The sequence below is a fragment of the Erpetoichthys calabaricus genome, chromosome 9 (genome assembly GCF_900747795.2).
Source record: "Erpetoichthys calabaricus chromosome 9, fErpCal1.3, whole genome shotgun sequence".
Lineage (NCBI taxonomy): Eukaryota > Metazoa > Chordata > Cladistia > Polypteriformes > Polypteridae > Erpetoichthys > Erpetoichthys calabaricus.
This window is the reverse complement of record NC_041402.2, coordinates 102,847,967-102,870,416: the sequence shown is the minus strand read 5'-3', so window position 1 is coordinate 102,870,416 and position 22,450 is coordinate 102,847,967. Positions and strand designations below refer to the sequence as shown.

General features: G+C 39.0%; 1 protein-coding gene across 1 annotated transcript in view; it reads left to right on the top strand.

The window, feature by feature from the left end:
* Positions 1–251: 251 nt before the first annotated feature.
* LOC114658023 (uncharacterized) overlaps positions 252–22,450 on the top strand; it is an 85,467-nt gene continuing 63,268 nt past the window's right edge. Inside the window, exons 1-4 of the mRNA XM_028810045.2 lie at positions 252–360; positions 461–511; positions 1,041–1,349; positions 18,812–19,120. Coding sequence (XP_028665878.1) covers positions 330–360; positions 461–511; positions 1,041–1,349; positions 18,812–19,120 — 700 coding nt within the window. The 5' untranslated portion in view covers positions 252–329. The remainder of the gene's footprint in view (positions 361–460; positions 512–1,040; positions 1,350–18,811; positions 19,121–22,450) is intronic.

The window sequence follows — 22,450 nt, the reverse complement described above, 5'->3', positions numbered from 1 at the left end:
ACTTAGTTTTATTCTCCACCAAGATAAAAAAAAAGCAATCAAGTAATTTACTTTCGACTTAATATTTATCGTGTGAGCAAAAATAATCCCCTGCAAAGCGACGCTTTAATCAGCAACGCACAACCCGGCCGCGTTTCTTTTAACTTCTCTTATATTTTCCTCGTCATATCACAGGACTGCCTACCACACAAAAAAAAAAAAGAAACAAAAAAACAACTTTGAGTTAAAAATACTCTCGCGTGCTGAACATAAAAGCATTGTAATTGCCACTCGATGACTTCATTTCTTGTACAGTCTCAGTTCGTTATGTGTTAGCTGGTAGCCCACAAATGTATTATTTAGCAACGTTATCTTTACTAGGTAAGTGTATATATGCAAATATTAGGATGAGTTAATTTTTGCAGCGTTTCTTCTTTGGTGCTCTAATGTATAATTAATAAGTAATTACGGTTTCTTCTAGTTATCAAAGTTGCATTTCCAGAGTCTGATGTCGTATTACCAGAATTTAAAGGTAGGTTTCAAAACATTTTCTTAGTTTAAGTACTGTGCACCGTTTTCATATAATACGCATACAACATTTTGTCCAGCAAACTCTTCTGCTGTAAAACTGCAAAAAAATCTTCCGGAAAAAAATTGAATAATTTGAGCCACTTAAAATGTGTGTTTATTATATGAAACGATGATAATCTACAATAATACGTAAATGTTGTTTTGTGTTGTAACCCTTTCGTTGTGGTGTTACACGTTAATTGCTTAAAACATGAATTTTACAGAAGCCAATTACACTGTGTGTAGAAGAATAAAATGCACGTTTTATGATTTCTTAGAGAGGATGCAAATGTGTTTTAGCTCACTTTTATGTTATAATACTATCTCTGAAAAGAAATTTCACGTGGAGCAATATCATTTTTTATTATATGAAAGTTTTGCATTCTTATATGTTCAGATATTCTACTTGAACATATTGATATGATTATTTCTAACATTACCCAAAACTGTAATTGTGTATGAAGCTGTTAATTTCTGTTTCGGTTTATTAGATAACAGTTTGTCATTAATTCTGATGGTTAACAAACTGGAGCCGAGGGAAGGAGAGAGTGTGGAATTCAAATGCGCGATACTCGCAGCATTCAGCCAAAGTCACCAGAAGATGACGACTACGTTCTGGTTAAGCAAGGATGGAATTGTACTCCAGTCCAAGACAGAACATAGGGGAGCCACACCCGTATTTGCCATCGAGTTTATTCAGAAAGCAGATTCCGGTTTTTATACGTGCATTTACAATACGTCAAACGATAACAAAGGAGAGAGACGCGTCGAAAGTGAACGTGTAAAACTGACAGTAAAAGGTAAGAAAGTGATGCCGTATTTTAAAATATATACTGTTATATGTTATATAATGTTAAAATAGAGTTTAATGAGAAAAAGCGAAAGGAATACAAAAGCAGCAACCATCTAATACAGTATATACTGGATCAAATGTAATTCATTCAATCTCCTGACTGTTTGATATCGCTGACTTTAATAGTGTGACGACTTGTTCTTTAAAGAAAAAATCACAATCTTGAAAACTGTAATCCTGCAATGTATTTAGCAATGTTTAGCTTCACAGCATGTGAATCTGAATTGCTGCATGAGAGTGCTCTAAAGAAATCACACCAGATGAAAACACACAATAATAAAATTTTATTTTTAGGTATCAAGGATTAGCAGCATCATAATTCCACAAACCTAAAATAATAAAAATAAATAAATAGTGACAGTCGATGCAGTGTTTACAATAATAATACATTTCAAAATATTTCACAAAGGTAGCATGATTAAAATAAAATAAATAAAGACAATCAAAAATGCCAAAATATGTTAAGAAGATCTAATTAAGTCTTAAAGAGCCAAACACTGCAATAAATTAAGCAATTTGCTTTTCAACACTTCTTCCAAAGTTCATCTTGCCACCAAATCCATGTCAGTTCTTATCCCACATCATTGAAAGTTTATTTGCTTCCTCCTTCTACATATTTGTTGAACCTTCTCAGGGACAGGCATCCATATCCTACTGATCATCCTCAAAATGACAATGCTCAAAATATAATAGTGATTAGTGAAAGTCTTAACAGAATTCATGTTTGATTCCAAGGCCATTATTTCAAGGGCTAGGTACACTGGATTAACTTAGTCTGTATTCATAAAAGATGGCTTATGGAGTCTCCACTGCTTTTGGGGATGTCACTCCATTGTTACTGCTCATGTTTTAGACTAGGCACCGAAGGATCATACCAATTACAGGTACAGAGGTGTACAGAAGGAAGAGTTTTACAGTTTTGGAGACTGCTACTGTATTTGATAATTATGTGACAACTACCATTGTCTGTGCTTTCTTGTCAGCTGACATTTTCTTAGCACTGGTACTTGGTCTGTTTCATTTTTTAGGGATAAAGATTACTTTGTTCATTTTCCGAACATGTAGTAGAATATATATTTTATGTACCCACTTATTCTTATCCAAGGTTGCAAAGGACCAGGGCCTACTACATTGGCATTGGGCATAAAGCAGGAACTTATCTTGGATGAGGTACCTAACAATGATGAGGATCCAAGATGTGGATCCAGGGAGGATCCAGTGTCAAATCAAAACTGACTCATGCAGAATACCATTCCATTACTCAGAATAAGTCAATTTAGAGACATCAATTTATTTAACACTCACAATTTAGGAATAACATATCATTTTCTAACCCACTTAATTCAGACCAGAATCAAAGTAGCCTATCCAAGCTAGCATAGGGAATAATGCAGAGGCAAACACACACACGCTAGGGTCAATATAGTGATCCCAATTCACCTAACTTGCATGTCTTTGGACAGTTGCGAGAACCAGAGAACCTGAAAGAAATCCACACAGACAGAGGGAGAACACCCAAACTACATGTAGGGAGGACCAAGGATGCAAACCCTGGTCTCCTTACTGCGAGGTACTGTGCTGCCCCATCTTTGGAATGCAGGAAGAAAAAACAACATACCCAAAGAAAACTATCATTTGCATGGGGAGAACATTTTTAAATCTGTACAGACAATGTCTCTGGATTCAGACACAGTCTCTTGAACCTATGAAAGTTATCATTAAATAAGTGTTCTAAAAGTGCAGCATTATCATTAACCATTTTCAAGCATTCTGGGCAGGTAAATAAGGAGCAACATTACTTAGCTGGATTGACCAGAAATTAATTTCTCCTATCCTGGACATTTACTTTTATTTATGGAAGATACTGACATGTACAAGACATTATACTACTGCCATTCCTCACTTTCAGGTATATAGTTGTGAGTTTCTGCATGTATTTCAGTAACCTGTTGCCTAAACTACAGCCTTGTTGTAGAAATTATATACAAGATATGAGGGACATTTAAAAAGTTTCCTCACTTTTATATTGTCATTGGAAATGGTGAAGGCGGGAAGAGTAGTAATTGGGCATTAAAAAGTTGGTACAATGCTGGAAAAATTGCATCACAAACAAAGGTGACTATGTAGAAAAGTGATGTAATTTGTTTTTGAAGTTCTTAATAAATAGAGTTAGAAAAAAGTGTAGAAATGTTTGAACGTCCTTTGTATCTCTGAGAAATCATATTACACTTGCAAAAAGTCATCTTGCCTGAAGAAGGGGCCTGAGTTGCCTCGAAATCTTGCATATTGTAATCTTTTTAGTTAGCCAATAAAAGGTATAATTTTTCTTGACTTCTCACGACATCATAACAGCTAACACGGTACAACACCCTAGTCTATGAGTAAAATAATAATCCCAAAGCAGCCAGCTCATTTAGAGTACTGCGTGACTTAAATTAAAAAGATATTTACATAATTTGTGAATCAGAGAAGATGGGTGTGAATGTTATCAGCTGACTTTGATTAAAAAAAGAAAAAAAAGAAAAAATTGGTTTCCAGCATTTCAGCAGGGAATACAGATCATGTACTAATGTTCAATTATTTCACATATATTATACAAAGAATGTTTCTTGGATCAAATAGTATAAACTAATTTACAACTGCAGATATACTCCTGTAATATTCATATGATAAGAATTTGGAGAAGAAAAAAGATGCTTGAAGCATAGCTTGTGATTATTAAGATTTTAGCCACAGTATGTGAAAAATTACATATGTGGCACATGAAAGTGGGACAGATTTATAAACAAAGCATCCTAGTCTCTTCAAAATAATGGTTCTTTAATGGTAATTTACTGGGTTTTGCTTTGCAAAGCACATTCTGGGAATGGTTATTTGCATACAAGGTTGGTTCTGTGTGCTTTAAAAAACTTCCTAATATGTAGAAGCTACCTGATATATTTGTTGTATGGTAGGCTACCTAGCAGGACTCTAACAGGTTAAGAAAACTTGGACCGGGACTGTATTATTTTATACAGCAAAGAGTCCCTTTAAAATCATGGTTCATTTACAAATTGCATACCACCTATTTTTGGTTATTTACTGTACTGTTACAGATCTAAATAAATAAAAGGTTCTTTCTGAAGCCTTCATATAGTTGGGTCTTTTGGGGACCAAAATTGGTTCCCCTGTGGCATCGCTCGGGCACCTTTATTTTTTAGAGAGTGTAAAAAAACATTTAAAAGAACATTGTTTTTAGTGGCTATGGAAATACATTTTTAACTTCAAGTTTGCTTTGGTTGAATCTAGTAACTTTGTTTTTCTGTTTCTCCTAGATGAAGCTCTGATAGCAAATAAGTACACCAGAACATTCTATTCTTAGCAAAAGATAGATGCTTCCTAGGTGCTCTTAGGCCAGAATCTTTGTGTGTGGTGTGTCTGCACCTGGATCATCTCTCTGAGGACCAATACTAGTATGACCACTTGATGCAGGGGGACTGGGTCCCTAACTATTTGCCATCTTAACTAGACCATCCTAATCAAAATGAAGCAGATTCCATATTATGTTTTTCTTTTTGTGTTTGATACCTCTCACAGTCATATAAAATAAGCTCAGCATCTTTGAACAGAAACCTTTTTTCAGCTAATTGTACTTGCTATTTTATTGTTTTGATTACTAAACAGAGCTTATGACCATAAGTAAGGACTGAGATATACACTGATTGGTGGATTAAAAGCTTTGTCCGAGTGTTGAGCTTTCTCTTCTCCTGTGGCTATGTGTAGCTTCTGCAAACCTATTATCATTTCACTCATAATTTTCCTTTTTTTTTGTGATTAAGGTTTTTCTTTATTAAATAAGGACTACATGACAGTAGATAAACAATGAACAACCACAAAAGAGAAAAGAACCCAACCCTCTGTATCATACTTAATCCCACATTGTCCCAGCCTGAGCTAAGGGGTAAATAAGGTGGGAAAACCCAGACACCAAAGAAAAGAAGAGAGGAGTTAAAGAATCACCAATAAGCCCGAACAGCAAAGATAAAAAAAAAAATAATTAAAAAAAAAGAAACAACAACAACGACAACAAGAACACTTAGCAAAAAGGCAAAGTCAAGGTGTTTCAGCAAAGCAGAATTTACACAATTGAGCAACAATAGTCTAAGTTTCAATTGCATTGTTCGAAGCACCATGAATCTGTGCTGTGCACAATTCAAGATACTCATCCTTTTCCTTTTGGACAAAGTCCCATGCTAATTGAACACTTGCGAGCTCTGCTCACCCTTTACCTGTAGGAACCGGTATTCTCTTTTCTGGGAGAGAACCTATGGCTTTAGAAAAACCCAAATTGGGTGCTGTTCAATTCTTTGACAGTATAAAATACAGAAGAAACAATATAGATTCTTGGTAGAACTCAGTGTCCACAAAAAAGAGACCCACCTCCACAATAAATACACAGCTCTTGCTCTGAAAATATAAGGATGGAACAGCAATCAGTAGTGGCCTAGGAAGCTTATTCTTTGTAGCACTTTCCATAGGGCATATACAATCTATAAAATACATCAAGATAGGATTGTCAAACTCCCAAGACTCTCATGACCCCAATAAAAAGTTGAACAAGTCAGACAGAACTAACCATGCTTCTTCTGATTCTGAAGTTTGCAGTTCCAGCACTCACTTTTCATTCCAACAGATGGTGCATCAAAATCATTAGCACTGATTTTACGAATCTAACACCAAATATCAGAGGAATAGCAACTGGACAGACACAGAGATACACACACACACCCACGCACGCACAGCCATACACACCCACACACACATGTGTCCTTTTATTAAGATGCATAAATATATAGAATAAAATATTTTTATTAGCAAATTATATTAAGGGAGGTGTGTTGACTTTGTAATAGACTGGCATGCCATCCATGGATGATTTATAGACTTTGGCATCCCATTATCCTGTAACTGGGAAAAAACATTGTAATGGGGCTACATTAATTTTTTTTATTTGTATCTGTCTGTTCAACTGTTTCTGTCAGTGTGCCTGTCTACAGAATTGTGAATTGTTCATTGTCTAGAAACACCCACCCATTGAAATAGAATGTGGAAGATGCATAATTGACAGTTGCTGACCCTTTTAGGTGGGTCTTCCTGTTTCTGGTGAAATGAGTTCCAGGATACTTTTACTGTATACTGTATATAGAGGGTCTCAGACCTCAGAACTCCATCTTAATTTCATTTAAGCAATTCCGCAATCTTCACCACACTTGCTAGGCCAGTTTTTCACTTAGCCTATTCTGAGCTTGTTCCAGTCTTCAGGAACAGGAATGTGGCAGCCTGTGAAGGTATTCTGAGCCAGTTGTCACAACACAGTTTTGGACAAAAGACTAAACGGATGCTAGAATTAGGAATTTTAAAAAAGACATTATCTGAAAGTCTACAAAGAGCTCTAAATTTACTTCAAAATTTACTACAGTATCTGGTAATTTATTACAATATTCCATGTTTATAAAATTCTCTGTGTGAAGACATATACCTAAAATTTCTGAAAATTAAAAATTATTCAGTTTTCATCTAAATACCATGTTCATGTTAAAAAGCTAATTTTATAATAATAGCTGACATCTATTTTATTTTGTAAATAATTACCTAGACCAGGGGTCTGCAACCTTCACTATGAAAAGAGCCATTTTGCCCCCTCTTCCTCCAAAGAAAAATAGTCTGGAGCCGCAAAACATAACACAGCTGATAAACTTTTAAAAGTTTTAATCTTTTTTAAGATTTTACATGTTACAACCACGGAATACAACAAACAGAAGTGCAGTGTGCATGTGTAGGGCTACTTTGAAATAAATTAAACTGAACTATGCAGGCCTATTTGGGTCCTTCCTATACCTGTGTAAAATTAAAATAAAAACTAGCCCACTTTAATATAAATAAAACATTTAGCTGTAGCTTAGCAGCTTTAAAAAAGTAAACATTAAATTCCATTTCAGTGTGCTGAATCAACTGAAGCACCTGAACATACAAAAAAACCTACATCAGCTCCGGGTCCGAAATGAATGTGTTTTGTTTTTCTGAAAAATAATAGCTTATTAAATGCTATTGTTGTCACCTGTTTAAAGTGACTTCTGTTTCTGAAGTTCGCTGCTGATCATCTCTATGTCGGGGCTGTACAATGTGACTTTGACCTTCACACAGGACTGCAGGCTCTCATGTGTGAGGCGGGAGCGATATTTGGACTTTATGAAGTTCATGCTTGAGAAAACTTGCTCACTTAAGTATGTTGAGCCAAAGATGGACAGGACTCCAAATGCATATTTTTTCATGTTCATATACGTTTCGGGAATGGCACTCCATGTGTCGAAAACAAATTTGTCGGGTTTGGGGAGGTTTTAAATATCACTCCATTTGTGCTCTTTAGTGAGAGTAGCCTTCTGACGGGTGACTTCTTCAAGATCCGCTGTCAGGCATTTGAACTTGGACACCCATTAATCTTTATCTGCTATGTCGTCCAGTTCAATTTCTAGATCGGGCTTACTCCTGTGAATGCGGATGTGTTCAGCAGGGATGGGTCGATGTCCAGGGGTGTGACAGGGAAGGAGAGAGTGTGTGTTTTTCCTTTCTGAACTCACTGAATCTTTCTCTAAATGCAGCTTGCATTTTCTGAACAATTTCCCGTTTGTTTTTAAAGTCGGAGAATAGATGCTCTGATATTTTTATGAACGATTCTTTCATGTATTCTCCGTCTGTGAACGGCTTACCCCTCCTTACGATCTCTTGAGCTGCCACAAAACTAGCGGCTGTAGTTGACTGTGTAGAAGTGATCCACTTTTTGAAAGTATGTTTGCTCTGTTCAGCTTTCCGTTGCAGTTCTGAAATTGCTCTCTTTCGCTTATCTTCACTTGGGTATTTTTCAGTGAATGCTGAGGGCTTGTTTTGAAAATGTCTTTCAACGTTACATTTTTTGTTGTTTGATAATTTATCGCCACATATTAAGCACACCGGTAAGCCAGCGTCGTTGGCGGTGAAGGCAAATGCTTCTGTCCACGCAGAATTAAACTCTCTAAATTAGATGTTAAAATGTATAACAGTAGTAGTAGTAGTAAATAAACACACATATATATATATAAATACAAGTTAAATTAAGAAATTGCCATTATTCATTTTCATGGTTTTTATTTTTTTGTCAAGGCCAAAGAGAGCCACTACAAGGAGGCTGAAGAGCCGCATGTGGCTCCAGAGCCGCGGGTTGCCGACCCCTGACCTAGACCAAAGGAGTGTGCAGGAGGTGGTGATCCAAACAGCTTAGAAACAGCTAGCAGCTATAACTTCATTAACTAATGTAGAGATCTTTTTTAAAAAATCTGCCATCATTTATTAATAACACACAAACAACAATAAGTTGTTGTATAGTATAGTATACACATATACTATATCTACTATACATATACATTGTGGCAGGCAGTTGGCGTCCATGCCCAGCCGGAACGTCCCTGCACTGTATCTTAAGGGGGAGCAGCCCTGGACAGTGCAATATCTCCCCCTGGATGCTAGATGGCCAACCCCCTGGGTTGGAGAGGTGCCTCGGGTTCCCGCAGGGCTCCATGGGAGTTGGAGTTGGGTGCAGCCCTGTTGGGTCCCGCAGGCACCTCCAGGGGGTGCTGCAGCTGGGACTCCTGCACCCCTGTGGGCCACGTATGCACCACACCTGGAAGTGCAGCCGGAACATGACAATCAAGCACCTGGAGCACTTCTGGGTGAACTATAAAAGGGGCCAGCAGCCACCACTCGAGAAGCCAGGAGAGGAGGAAGCTTCAAGGGAGGAGTGGTTTTGCCAGAAGGGCGTATTTGTGGTAATTTCCTTAGTGCTTTACTTGGACTGTGTTGTGGCTGGGGGGTTCATGGGGAAGACATGCCCTCCAGCTGAAGAACAATAAAATCTTTTTTTGTTTTTACACATGCCTCAGTGTGAGTCTGTGTCAGGTTGGGAGCTATATAGCATCTTTATCACAACATATATTATATATAGTATAGTATACACATGTGCTATATACATAGTATTTGTGGAAGGAAATCCACTTTTGTATGCCTTGTAACCTGTCTTTTCTCCCTTTACCCAGACAGTCTCTGTTTATAAAGAAGGACTTTGTACTAGGTGCTTTTTCTGGCTTGAAGTGTCACCCAGTCATCTGGATTTAGTGTCAGTTCCAAATTTAACCGTAGCAGAAGTTATTTTTACATACTTTATATGTACATTTTTTTTATCACTATAGAGGGTTCTATGGTGCTGAAAAGACTTAATTTGAGATACCTTTATGCTTGAAGTTTCATGCTTAATTCCAAACTCAGAATAAACATGAATGGTGAAAAAGCTTACATAAGTCAGGTCAATGCAATGTTAGGGTTTAATAAAACTTAATGACACCTTTATCTTTCTCTGAAATCCAACACAGCCTGTGTCATATTGAGGCTTGAGTCCATGGTGTGAGCAAAGGCAATGTCACAGCACAATTGTGTGTCTTTCAAGTTTTATTTATCACTATCTGTTCTAAATGACTTTGACCAGAAGAGTGATAAAATGTATGGTACATGTATAAAATAAATACAAATCATATCTGACACTTATGATCTCCTCATCATTGCAGAAATACATGGTTTTTTTTTTTTACTATTTAGCATCTAGCACTTCTGAGCCTATTAAGCTATTCTTTACTAAGAGATGAACATTGCAAAATTTTACTGTGAAATTAAGTGTAACATTTAGAAATATAGGGAGCACTTAATCACAGTTGCAATGCCCAACTCAATCAATCGGAAAAATAGATTCCCTCTTCTTTCCAGTCTAACACAAAATGCCCCCACCGCTCACTCCTGACAGCTTAAAAGACTTTTGTGACTCCAGTTTAAGTACAGATCTCATCACAAATTGGTCATATGCTCACTTCTAATTAGCTCTACAGAAGAATTGAAAATGACCATTTATCTATCATAAAATGAGCAGTCAGAAAACAAGGAATGGATTTTTGATATGGTCAACTGTTGAAGAGTTATTGACTGACAAATGTTCAGTTATTGACTGGCAAATGTTTTAATGTAAATCTTGTTCTTTTAAACACACTTCTTGTTCTTCTTTCGGCTGCTCCCATTAGGGGTTCCAACAGCAGATCATCTTCTTCCATATCTTTCTATCTGCATCTTGTTATAGATAGATAGATAGATAGATAGATAGATAGATAGATAGATAGATAGATAGATAGATAGATAGATAGATAGATAGATAGATAGATAGATAGATAGATAGATAGATAGATAGATAGATAGATAGATAGATAGATAGATAGATACTTTATTAATTCAAAGGGGAAATTCACATACTCCAGCAGCAGCATACTGATACAAAAACAAACCAATATTAAAGAATAATAAAAATGTAGGTAAAAACAAACAACAACTTTGAATAATGTTAATGTTTACCCCCAAGTCTGTCGCTGAAGTTGCTCCTCTGTCTGGAGATGACACTGTTTAGTAGATGCAGTGGATTTTCCATAATTGATAGGAGCCTGCTGAGCGCCCGTCATTACACCCATCACCTGCATGTCCTTTCTCACCACATCAATAAACCTTCACTTACGCCTTCCTCTTTTCCTCTTCCCTGGCAGCTCTATCCTTAGCATCCTTTTCCCAATATACTCAGCATCTCTCCTCTGCACATGTCCAAACCAATGCAATCTCGCCTCTCTGACTCTGTCCCCCAACCTTCCAACCTGAGCTGACCCTCTAATGTACTCATTTCTAATCTTATCCATCCTTGTCACACTCAGTGCAAATCTTAGCATCTTTAGTTCTGCTACCTCCAGCCCTGTCTCCTGCTTTCTGGTCAGTGCCACCATCTCCAGACCATATAACATAGCTGGTCTCACTACCGTCCTGTAGACCTTTCCTTTCACTCTTGCTGATACCTGTCTGTCACAAATGACTCCTGACACTCTTCTCCTTCCATTCCACCCTGCCTGCACTCTCTTTTTCACATCTCTTCCACAACATGTTTGCTTTCTGAATTCTCTTTATCATTATCAATGTCATGGCAACATATCTTTCAGTAATCAATGTAAGGTAAAATAACTCTGAATAAATTAGTTTCATTCCAGTGCACACTTAACTCACATACCCTACTAACTCAGGCATGTTCAGTTTAGCAACTCCCATTAACCTAACACACATTATTTTTTACTACAGCTGGGCAACCTTTGGAAAACCAAAGAGACAAAGAGAACAAATTCAAACCCCACAGAGGTTGTGATCCTATTAGGAGTAAAATGTGGTCCTTGAAGCCAGTACTAACCACAGTATCACAATACTACCCACCCCACACTCATACAAATTAGATGTATGAGCAGAAATACATAATATATAATCTGTTGTGTTTTATTACTTTATGTGTTACATGTATCATTATTGTGTAAATAACGTATATTAAAGATGCCTGCCAAACAAAATTAAATATTAAGCAGATTAATATTTTAAAATTCATAACATTATTTACACACTAATATTCCTGCCTCGTGTGGAATTTGAAAGGGCTGACATTAAATTCCAGTTTACTGAGCACGTTCTGAAATACAGACAATATCAAATAAATATCTAATATATTTGTAATGTGCAAGTTGAATTTATTACATGATGTAAAAAAAAATAACTCCTAATTTAGCTATTATAAAGAAGTGTTTTTGCATTATCTCACTTCTGAACAGTAATGAACTGTTGTTTTTTTGCTATCATTTTTGCTTGAATAAAAATCAACAGACTTCACAAGTTTTTTTCTGGAAAACAATTATGAAGAATATCCATTAATCCATCTATTTTCCAAACCTGGTTTATCTTGAACAGGGTAACAGGGAACAAACTATGTAAAGAAAACAAAATAACTTTTCAATAAAAGAAACTCATTGAATCCCTAAAAGACATGAAGATTAGGCTGATTGGCAACTGAAAAATAGCCCAGTATGAATGTGTGTGTGTGTGTGTGTGGGTGCGTGTGTGTGTGTGTGCGTGTAAGTACATCCTGCATTCAGAAGGGCTTCCTGTCTAGGGTTCTTCTCATATATACACTACACTCTGCAACCATGTTCTAAATAAGCAATTACAAGAGGGGTATCTGAGTATTGAAAGAACATATTATCATTTAATGAACTGGATCACAATTTCATTTACATTTGCTTATTTAGCAGACACTTTTGTGACAAACAAAAGTGACAAACAAAAGTGGCCAACATAATAATTAAGCATCAGTTTGGACTGTTTTGAAAAAAAGTGTTACAGGACACAATAACAAAATTGACCATTGCAAGGGAAGAGCTCTAAACCAAGCAGGAAAACACAAGACTAGTTGCAATTTTCTTAGCTGTAAACAACCCAGATCTTTTGCAAACCTCAAGTTGGGAATTTTAGGGTAATTTTGACAGTAACCTATCTTATGAGAAACAGATTAATTCTGTGGTCAAAACTTGCATTTTCCAGCTTCTACTTTTAGCCAAGGTTAAGCCTTTATTTATCTCCTAGTGATCTTGAGAAAGTTGCTCATGCTTTTATCTTTTCTCGGCTTGATTAACTGTAACTCATTGTATTCTGGGATCAATAAATCTCTGATACACAGTTTACTTTTTTTTCAGAATGCTGCTGCCTTTTTTTGATTAGGGCAAAAAGGTTTGCTTCTGTATCTCCAATTTTAGCCTCTTTGCACTGGTTGCTAGTTAGCCGTAGAAGTATTTTTAAAATTTTGCGGCTTGTTTTTAAATGACTACATGGGTATGTTCCTGCCTATTTATCTGAAGTGTAGGTTATACCCCACCATCCAGGGAGCTTAGATCTACAAGTCAGTTGTTTGTTGTTACTCATTGTACTAAGTGTAAAACAAAGGGGGAGCTTTTGCAGCTGCTGCACCTCATCTGTAGAATTCTTTAACTACTGTAATTACATTAAGAAGTCAGCTGTTTAAAACTATATTGAAGACACATATCTACTCTAGCTTTCCATAACTTTCAGTGATACTGATATTTCCCTCCTCTTAGTCATTTGTTTGCTTCAATTTACTACTGGTTGTATTGTGTTTTAATGTATTTTATTTATGTTTATTGTATGTTTTAATGTAAAGCACTTTGGCTACAGCATTACTGATGTTGTTTTAATTGTGTTCTATAAATACTGTACATTGACTTTCACATCATATCTGTTATAAATTAAAAAGATATTCACAGAAGAATAAAATCTTCATACACTTCTTAAACACATTCAGTGGTTCAGATGGAGGTAGACAGCTCGTTCTGCCAGCTAGGAGCTACACATGAAAAGATGCCAGATAGCAAAGATGGCATCACTTGTAGAAACCACTTTAGTAAGGAGTTTTGTGTGTCAAGACCAATGGCTGGAAGCTGTGCTGCATACTCTGTTAGATATGGTGTGATCTTGTGGGAGTTATACAGAGTTAATCTACATGAAAAGTGATAGTTGCAATGTGGTCAGTGAAGCTTGTTTTTGATCATCACCTCAGTTTTATGCATGGACTTGGTACAGTAGGTGTTAATGTTAATGAGTTGAGTGTTACAGAGATAGAGTCTTGAATAGACAGACTGTTTGAGAAACAAAGAAGTTCAGCCTTTGACAGAGTGTGCTAGAGGTGGTGTTCTGTTATTCAGGTTGAAATTTTAGTCATACAAGCAGGGATTCTAGCTGAGACCTTGTGGTCCTTTTGAAAGAGCCAAAGGTACAGCTGAATATCCTTGGCATAGAGGTGATTTGAGAATACTAGGAACTGGATTATAGGGCCTAGAGAGGTGTTGTATAAGGAAAAGAGGAGAGGACGTAGCACTAATTGTTGGGGCATTTGTGCTTGTCTGATGCAAATTTGACATCTCTCCACCCTCTAGGAAGCACAGTTAGATCTGCCTGAGAGGGAGGATTTAAACAATCTGAGAGCAATCTTAGTGATGCCTGGATCAGAGATGATAGCAATGAGGATCTAATAGTAATCTGTGTCAAAGGCATAAGAAAGATCAAGAAGGATGAGAACAGGTGATATGCTAGTAGCTCTAGCCAGCTGTAATTTGTCAGACACAATCAGCACAGCCACCTCAGTGAAGTAGCTACTCCTCAAGCCGGGCATGTAAGGATGAAGCAATCTGTTCTCTAGGAGTAAAGAGGAAATTTGGTCTAAGACTGAATTTTCAAGAATTCTGGATACAAATAACAGAAAAAACACTGGCCTGTAATTGTCTACTTGATATGGTTTGATATGAGCTTTTAGTGATTTAGAGTTCTTATAGCCTTTTGAAATGCAATAGGAAAAGTACCAGTATTGATTAAGGTGTTAAAGATATGTGTGACTGCAGAAATGAGTGAGGGAGAGATAGTCTGGATGTGTGAATGTATGTTCAAAGTGATGTAGTCAAATGAACAGGTAGTGAGTCCACTATAAAGGAAGTTGGAGATATCAGTGGTAGAGAGTGGTGAAAAAGTAAAGAATGTTGTGCTGTGCATGGGACGGAACACACTAATTAGCAGGGGTGCTGAGAATTAGTCATTGATGACAGCATCCTTTTCATGAAATAAAATAAAATAAAATCATCAACAGTCAAGGAGGTTGGAAGTGTTTGTGGTGGTGGTGGTTGATAGGAGAGGTAGAAGCCAGAAGAAACTTACGTTAGTGCCAGTAGTGGCAGAACAGAATGATAACAGATATTTATGACAGATATTGATCAGCCTGGGCCTTTGACTTCCTCCTGGTTTATAAGCTACATAGAACATCAGAGAGCAATTTTTCTTTTGCATGCAGGCTTGTATGACAGAGAATAGACAGTTCAAGGTATTGAAAATAGATTTCAGAACACAATGCCACTTTCATCATTAATATCAAATGATTAGAAATGGTAAGGATGGGGGAGGACAGAAGAGACTTGGGAAGAGAAATGGATGGAAGAGAGGGAGTAGAGATGATACTGTTGCATTTATGGGGGTGCTGTTCCTTAAGAGACAAATTCCTGAAATGCATTTTGTAAGTTTTCCTGTCAGAAAATGCTGCAAACCAGTGAATTCTCTAGCACACCATACCAGATGGAATTCCTTTTTATTCATACTATCAAAAAAATTTAAATATCTGAAAATAACCATGACAATTAAATATAAAGATATTTCACAATACAATTTTGGAGGTACTACTGGAAAAAATCAAGAAAGATGTTAACAGATGGTCTATCCTTCATCTTACCTTAGCAGGAAGAATTAATACTGTCAAAATGAACATTCTTCCTAAGTTGCTATATCTAGTTCAGAAGATCCTTATATACAATCAAGAAATCTTTCTTTAAGAAGTTAGACTCAATCATAACATCATTATTCTGACATTTGAAATAGCCACACATCCAAAAGATGACTATACAAATATCTAAAGCAGAATGTGACATGGCATTACCTAACTTTTAATTTTTACTACTGTGTAGCAAATATATGCACAACAAGATTTTAGGAATTGTTTGTGAGAAATTTTTGAATAAATATCTTGTTTTGCAATGGAAAAAAGCTTGTTTCAAATAATCTACTTTCTATGTCCTGCTTATTGATCCGGTCAGCATTAACTGTTGTTAGTTTACTGGGAACACATTCATCCAATTATTACTTTAAATCGGGATCCAATGTATAACGCATTTCAAGATAGAGAAGCTCTTATCTGTTGCATAAGTATTTGCAACTTATGAACAAATAGCTGGTTACCCAGCTTTGCCAGGAAAATTTCATAAGACATTGCCCATCAGTTAAAGTGCCATCAGTTAATCAGATATAACAGAATTACTATTTAACTAACTAAACTCACCGGCCACTTTATTAGATACACCATGTTAGTAACAAGTTGAACCCCCTTTTGCCATAAGAACATCAATAATTCTTAGCGGCATATATTCAACAGGGTGCCGGAATCATTTCTAATGAATTTTGGTCCATACTGACATAATAACATTCCACGGTTATTGCAGATTTGTTGGCTGCTCATCCATGATGCAAATTTCCCATTCTACCACATCCAAAAGGTGTTGTTTTGGATTGAGATTTGGTGGCTGTGGAGGCCATTTGACCATAGTGAAATCATTGTCATGTTCAAGAAACCAGTTTGAGATGATTTGAGCTTTGGGACATGGTGTGTTTTCCTGCTGGAAGTAGCCATCCAAAGATGGGTACACTGTGGTCATAAAGGGATTGACATGGTCAGCATCAATACTCAGGTAAGCTGTGGCATTTAAATGATGCTCAATTGGTACTAAGGAGCCCAAAGTGTGTCAAGAAAATATCTCCCACACCATTACACCACCATCACTAGCCTGAACCATTGATACATTGCAGGTTAAATCCAGGCTTTCATGTTAAAAAAAAGAAGTGGCCCGTGAGTGTAAGTGATTTTCTGTATTCAGTATTTATAGTTTTTTGTTTGTTTTGTTTTAAAAACAAGAGATAATTTTATTAACAGGCAGTGTGTTATAATGGTTAAATCTTTGGAGTTATGGGTTCAAATCCTATGGGTTCACCTGCCTGTGCCTGAACTGCAAAAACAAAAGAAATGTAACGAAAAAACAAAAACTTTGAAAAAGCCTGTTGGAGCTCATTCAATGACACAAAGGGAAGGTTTAAATTGAGAAACTACTTTATAGAGTTCAGGTAAACCTATTTCAGTGATGGAATTTAATTCAGTACAAAGAGTACACTGAGGTTCGACAGGATTAATTTTGCAGGATTATATTTTATTACATCTGAAATTGAAGAGTCATATATGCTTCAAAAGCCTTGCATGTTTCAATTGAAGTTTTCAGGAGGCATTCCATTGATTCAGCAATTAAAGACGATCAGTAGTTGAAAATAAAACACTTGGATTTCCAGAATAATATATTCAGTTACCTGTGTCTTCAACATTTCATAGTGAAATTTTAATTTAGTTTTTTCCATTTATACTCAGCTTTGCAACATTTTCGCTTAAGTTCGGACACTTTATGAGTCCTCCACAGTAATGTTGTGCTGGAGGATTTCTTAACAATTTTTCTTGGGATCTCTATGTTACCTTCACCTTTCACCTTAGCGTTACGATTTTTACCCTTATAGGTAACATTGCTGGCTGTGTTTGGACAGACTAATGATTCAAAATATTAGTGAACCTAGAGGCTACTGTGATATGAAAATAATGTTTTTAACAAATATACTACTCTTTAGTTCTAATTGCCAGTAATTATACATGAAGTAAAATGCAGAAATGCTCAGATATACCAATATCCATGACCTGCCTTTTGTCAGCTGTTAGTGCTTTTGAAATTACTAAATCAAGGTGAATAGGAAAGCTTAAAGGGCTGAAAGTCCTGTTCTTGTCACAAAGGACTCTAATGTTCCAAAAATCTGGACATGATGTTCTGTACAATGTCATCTTTTATAAGATATTTTATGGCAGTAGCTATACCACATGCACTTCAGAACAGGTCATCCACCTGAAGCTAAGAATGTTTGGGCCTGGCCAGTACTTGGATGGAAGACCAACCAGGAAAAGCTTGGGTTGCTGCTAAAAGAGGTGTTGGTGAAGCCACAAGGGGGCGCTTACCCTAGGTCTGAATATGGATCCCTATGCCCCAGTGCAATAACAGGGACACCATGCTGTAAAAATGGTGCTATCCTTCGGATGAGACGTAAAATCAAGGTCTTGACTCTCTGTGGTCATTAAAGATCCCAGGATATCCTTTGTAAAGAGTAGGGTGTATCCCAATGCCCTGGCTAAATTGTCCACCATGGCCTAGTCGTTCTGGCCCCCTGTCATTTCCTGTATCTAATTGGCTAACTGTCTCTCAGAACTTGATCACCTAACAACTAATGTGTGGTGAGTGTACTGGAGCAAAATGCCTATTGTTATATTATCCACGTGGATGCTGCACATTAATGTTTGCTGAAGTTGCTACCCATTCACTGTGTAAAGCACTTTGAGTGCTCCTATAAATGTAAAGAATTATTATTATCTTTTATAATGGCAGTACAATGATTTCACATCAACATCTGGTCACATAGTAATGGCAAGTGTTGTAACTAACAGTAATATGTACTGTAGGTGCAAAACACCCAGTGGCAAAATGAGGATAATCCAAAACAAGGCTTTTTTTTTTACAATAAGTTAGTTATCATAGCCAAATGCAAAGAATCTGAAGTCATTCTGAGTTCTGCTTTACATGTGAAAAAAGTAATCTGAGTTACATTTTTAAAAATTGTTAGTTGTTAACTGGTATTGCTTCTTTATACATAAAATCATGTGGCATAAAATGTTTCATAAGCTCATTTTTAACCCATTTAATAAGCATCATTCAATATACTTTAATCTTTTATTTCAATATACACTTTAATGTTTTCTTTCAGATTCTGAGTATTCCATAAGTCTGAATCTGGACACTCCGATTGCACCATTATTGGCAAAAGTGGAATTTAAATGCATGCTACGTAATTATAAACAGGAGCTGGAAAAACAGAAGAACCTGAACTTCTATCTTTTCCAGAACACTATTGCAGTTGATTCACGGCCATTTTCTTCAAGTCTCCCAGCAGTCTCATTTCCTTTGTTAAACTTGAGCCTTAGCCACACTGGAAGCTACATTTGTGGACTTGGAGTAAACAAAAGTTTTCTTACCATCCTGAAACGCAGTGCTGCAGTTCAACTTCTTGTGAATGGTAAGTACTAAACCTTAGTAAAATTATCTTAAAACTAATGGAAAGAAAAAAATGCCAAAGCTTTAGACTTTTCTGGATTTATACATTACATGTGACAGTTCCTGAATATATACTGAAGTTTATTTTATCCAATTCTTTTTAAATGCATTTTGGGAATCTGTAACACATAAGAAAAGCCAAGCAATATGACACCTTTTATTGGCTAACTAAAAAGATTACAATATGCAAGCTTTCGAGGCAACTCAGGCCCCTTCTTCAGGCAAGATGTAAATCATGATGTAAAAAATGATTTACATCTTGCCTGAAGAAGGGGCCTGAGTTGCCTCGAAAGCTTGCATATTGAAATCTTTTTAGTTAGCCAATAAAAGGTGTCATTTTGCTTGGCTTTTCTCTACATTCATAATGGCTAACACAGTACAACACCCTAGTACTGTAACACATAAGCTAAGCGTTAATGATAAAACTTAATTGAAACTAAAATGAGTCATTAGTTTTCTTTTACATCTCCTTAAAATGCAGAAAACTAATATTAAAGATGATTTTACTACACTTTAACTGTCTTTATGGTGTATTAGCAAAAAAACCATCCATCCATCCATCCATTGTCTCCCGCTTATCCGAGGTCGGGTCGCGGGGGCAGCAGCTTGAGCAGAGATGCCCAGACTTCCCTCTCCCCGGCCACTTCTTCTAGCTCTTCCGGGAGAATCCCAAGGCGTTCCCAGGCCAGTCGAGAGACATAGTCCCTCCAGCGTGTCCTGGGTCTTCCCCGGGGCCTCCTCCCGGTTAGATGTGCCCGGAACACCTCACCAGGGAGGCGTCCAGGAAGCATCCTGATCAGATGCCCGAGCCACCTCATCTGACTCCTCTCGATGCGGAGGAGCAGCAGCTCTACTCTGAGCCCCTCCCGGATGACTGAGCTTCTCACCCTATCTTTAAGGGAAAGCCCAGACACCCTGCGGAGGAAACTCATTTCAGCCGCTTGTATTCGCGATCTCGTTCTTTCGGTCACTACCCACAGCTCATGACCATAGGAGAGGGTAGGAACATAGATCGACTGGTAAATTGAGAGCTTCGCCTTGCGGCTCAGCTCCTTTTTCACCACGACAGACCGATGCAGCGCCCGCATTACTGCGGATGCCGCACCGATCCGCCTGTCGATCTCACACTCCATTCTTCCCTCACTCGTGAACAAGACCCCGAGATACTTGAACTCCTCCACTTGGGGCAGGATCTCGCTACCAACCCTGAGAGAGCACTCCACCCTTTTCCGGCTGAGGACCATGGTCTCGGATTTGGAGGTGCTGATTCTCATCCCAGCCGCTTCACACTCGGCTGCGAACTGATCCAGAGAGAGCTGAAGATCATGGCCTGATGAAGCAAACAGGACAACATCATCTGCAAAAAGCAGTGACCCAATTCTGAGCCCACCAAACCGGACCCCCTCAACGCCCTGGCTGCGCCTAGAAATTCTGTCCATAAAAGTTATGAACAGAATCGGTCCTGGCGGAGTCCAACTCTCACTGGAAATGGGTTCGACTTACTGCCGGCAATGCGGACCAAGCTCTGGCACCGATCGTACAGGGACCGAACAGCCCTTATCAGGGGGGCCGGTACCCCATACTCTCGGAGTACCCCCCACAGGATTCCCCGAGGGACACGGTCGAATGCCTTTTCCAAGTCCACAAAAACACATGTAGACTGGTTGGGCAAACTCCCATGCACCCTCCAGGACCCTGCTAAGGGTATAGAGCTGGTCCACTGTTCCGCGACCAGGACGAAAACCACACTGTTCCTCCTGAATCCGAGGCTCAACTATCCGACGGACCCTCCTCTCCAGGACCCCTGAATAGACTTTTCCAGGGAGGCTGAGGAGTGTGATCCCTCTGTAGTTGGAACACACCCTCCGATCCCCCTTCTTAAAGAAGGGGACCACCACCCCGGTCTGCCAATCCAGAGGCACTGTCCCTGATGTCCATGCGATATTGCAGAGGCGTGTCAACCAAGACAGTCCTACAACATCCAGAGCCTTGAGGAACTCCGGGCGTATCTCATCCACCCCCGGGGCCCTGCCACCAAGGAGTTTTTTGACCACCTCGGTGACCTCAGTCCCAGAGATGGGGGAGCCCACCTCTGAGTCCCCAGGCTCTGCTTCCTCATTGGAAGGCATGTTAATGGGATTGAGGAGGTCTTCGAAGTACTCCCCCCACCGACCCACAACGTCCCGAGTCGAGGTCAGCAGCGCACCATCCCCACCATATACAGTGTTGACACTGCACTGCTTCCCCTTCCTGAGACGCCGGATGGTGGACCAGAATCTCCTCGAAGCCGTCCGAAAGTCGTTCTCCATGGCCTCCCCAAACTCCTCCCACGCCCGAGTTTTTGCCTCAGCAACCACCAAAGCCGCATTCCGCTTGGCCTGCCGGTACCTATCAGCTGTCTCCAGGGTCCCACAGGACAAAAGGGTCCTGTAGGACTCCTTCTTCAGCTTGACGGCATCCTTCACTGCCGGTGTCCACCAACGGGTTCGGGGATTGCCGCCACGACAGGCACCGACTACCTTACGGCCACAGCTCCGGTCAGCTGCCTCAACAATAGAGGCACGGAACATGGCACATTCGGACTCAATGTCCCCCACCTCCCTCGGGATGTGGTCGAAGCTCTGCCGGAGGTGGGAGTTGAAGCTACTTCTGACAGGGGGCACTGCCAGACGTTCCCAGCAGATCCTCACAACACGTTTGGGCCTACCACGCCTGACCGGCATCCTCCCCCACCATCGAAGCCAACTCACCACCAGGTGGTGATCAGTTGACAGCTCCGCCCCTCTCTTCACCCGAGTGTCCAAGACATGTGGCCGCAAGTCCGACAACACGACCACAAAGTCGATCATCGAACTGAGGCCTAGGATGTCCTGGTGCCAAGTGCACATATGAACACCCCTATGCTTGAACATGGTGTTCGTTATGGACAATCCGTGACGAGCACAGAAGTCCAAAAACAAAACACAGCTCGGGTTCAGATCAGGGGGGCCATTCCTCCCAATCACGCCCTTCCAGGTCTCACTGTCATTGCCCACGTGAGCATTGAAGTCTCCCAGCAGAACGAGGGAGTCCCCAGAAGGTATGCCCTCTAGCAACCCCTCCAGGGACTTCAAAAAGGGTGGGTACTCCGAACTGCTGTTTGGTGCATACGCACAAACAACAGTTAGGACCCGTCCCCCCACCCGAAGGCGAAGGGAGGCTACCCTCTCGTCCACCGGGGTAAACCCCAATGTACAGGCTCCAAGTCGGGGGGCAATAAGTATACCCACACCCGCTCGGCGCCTCTCACCGG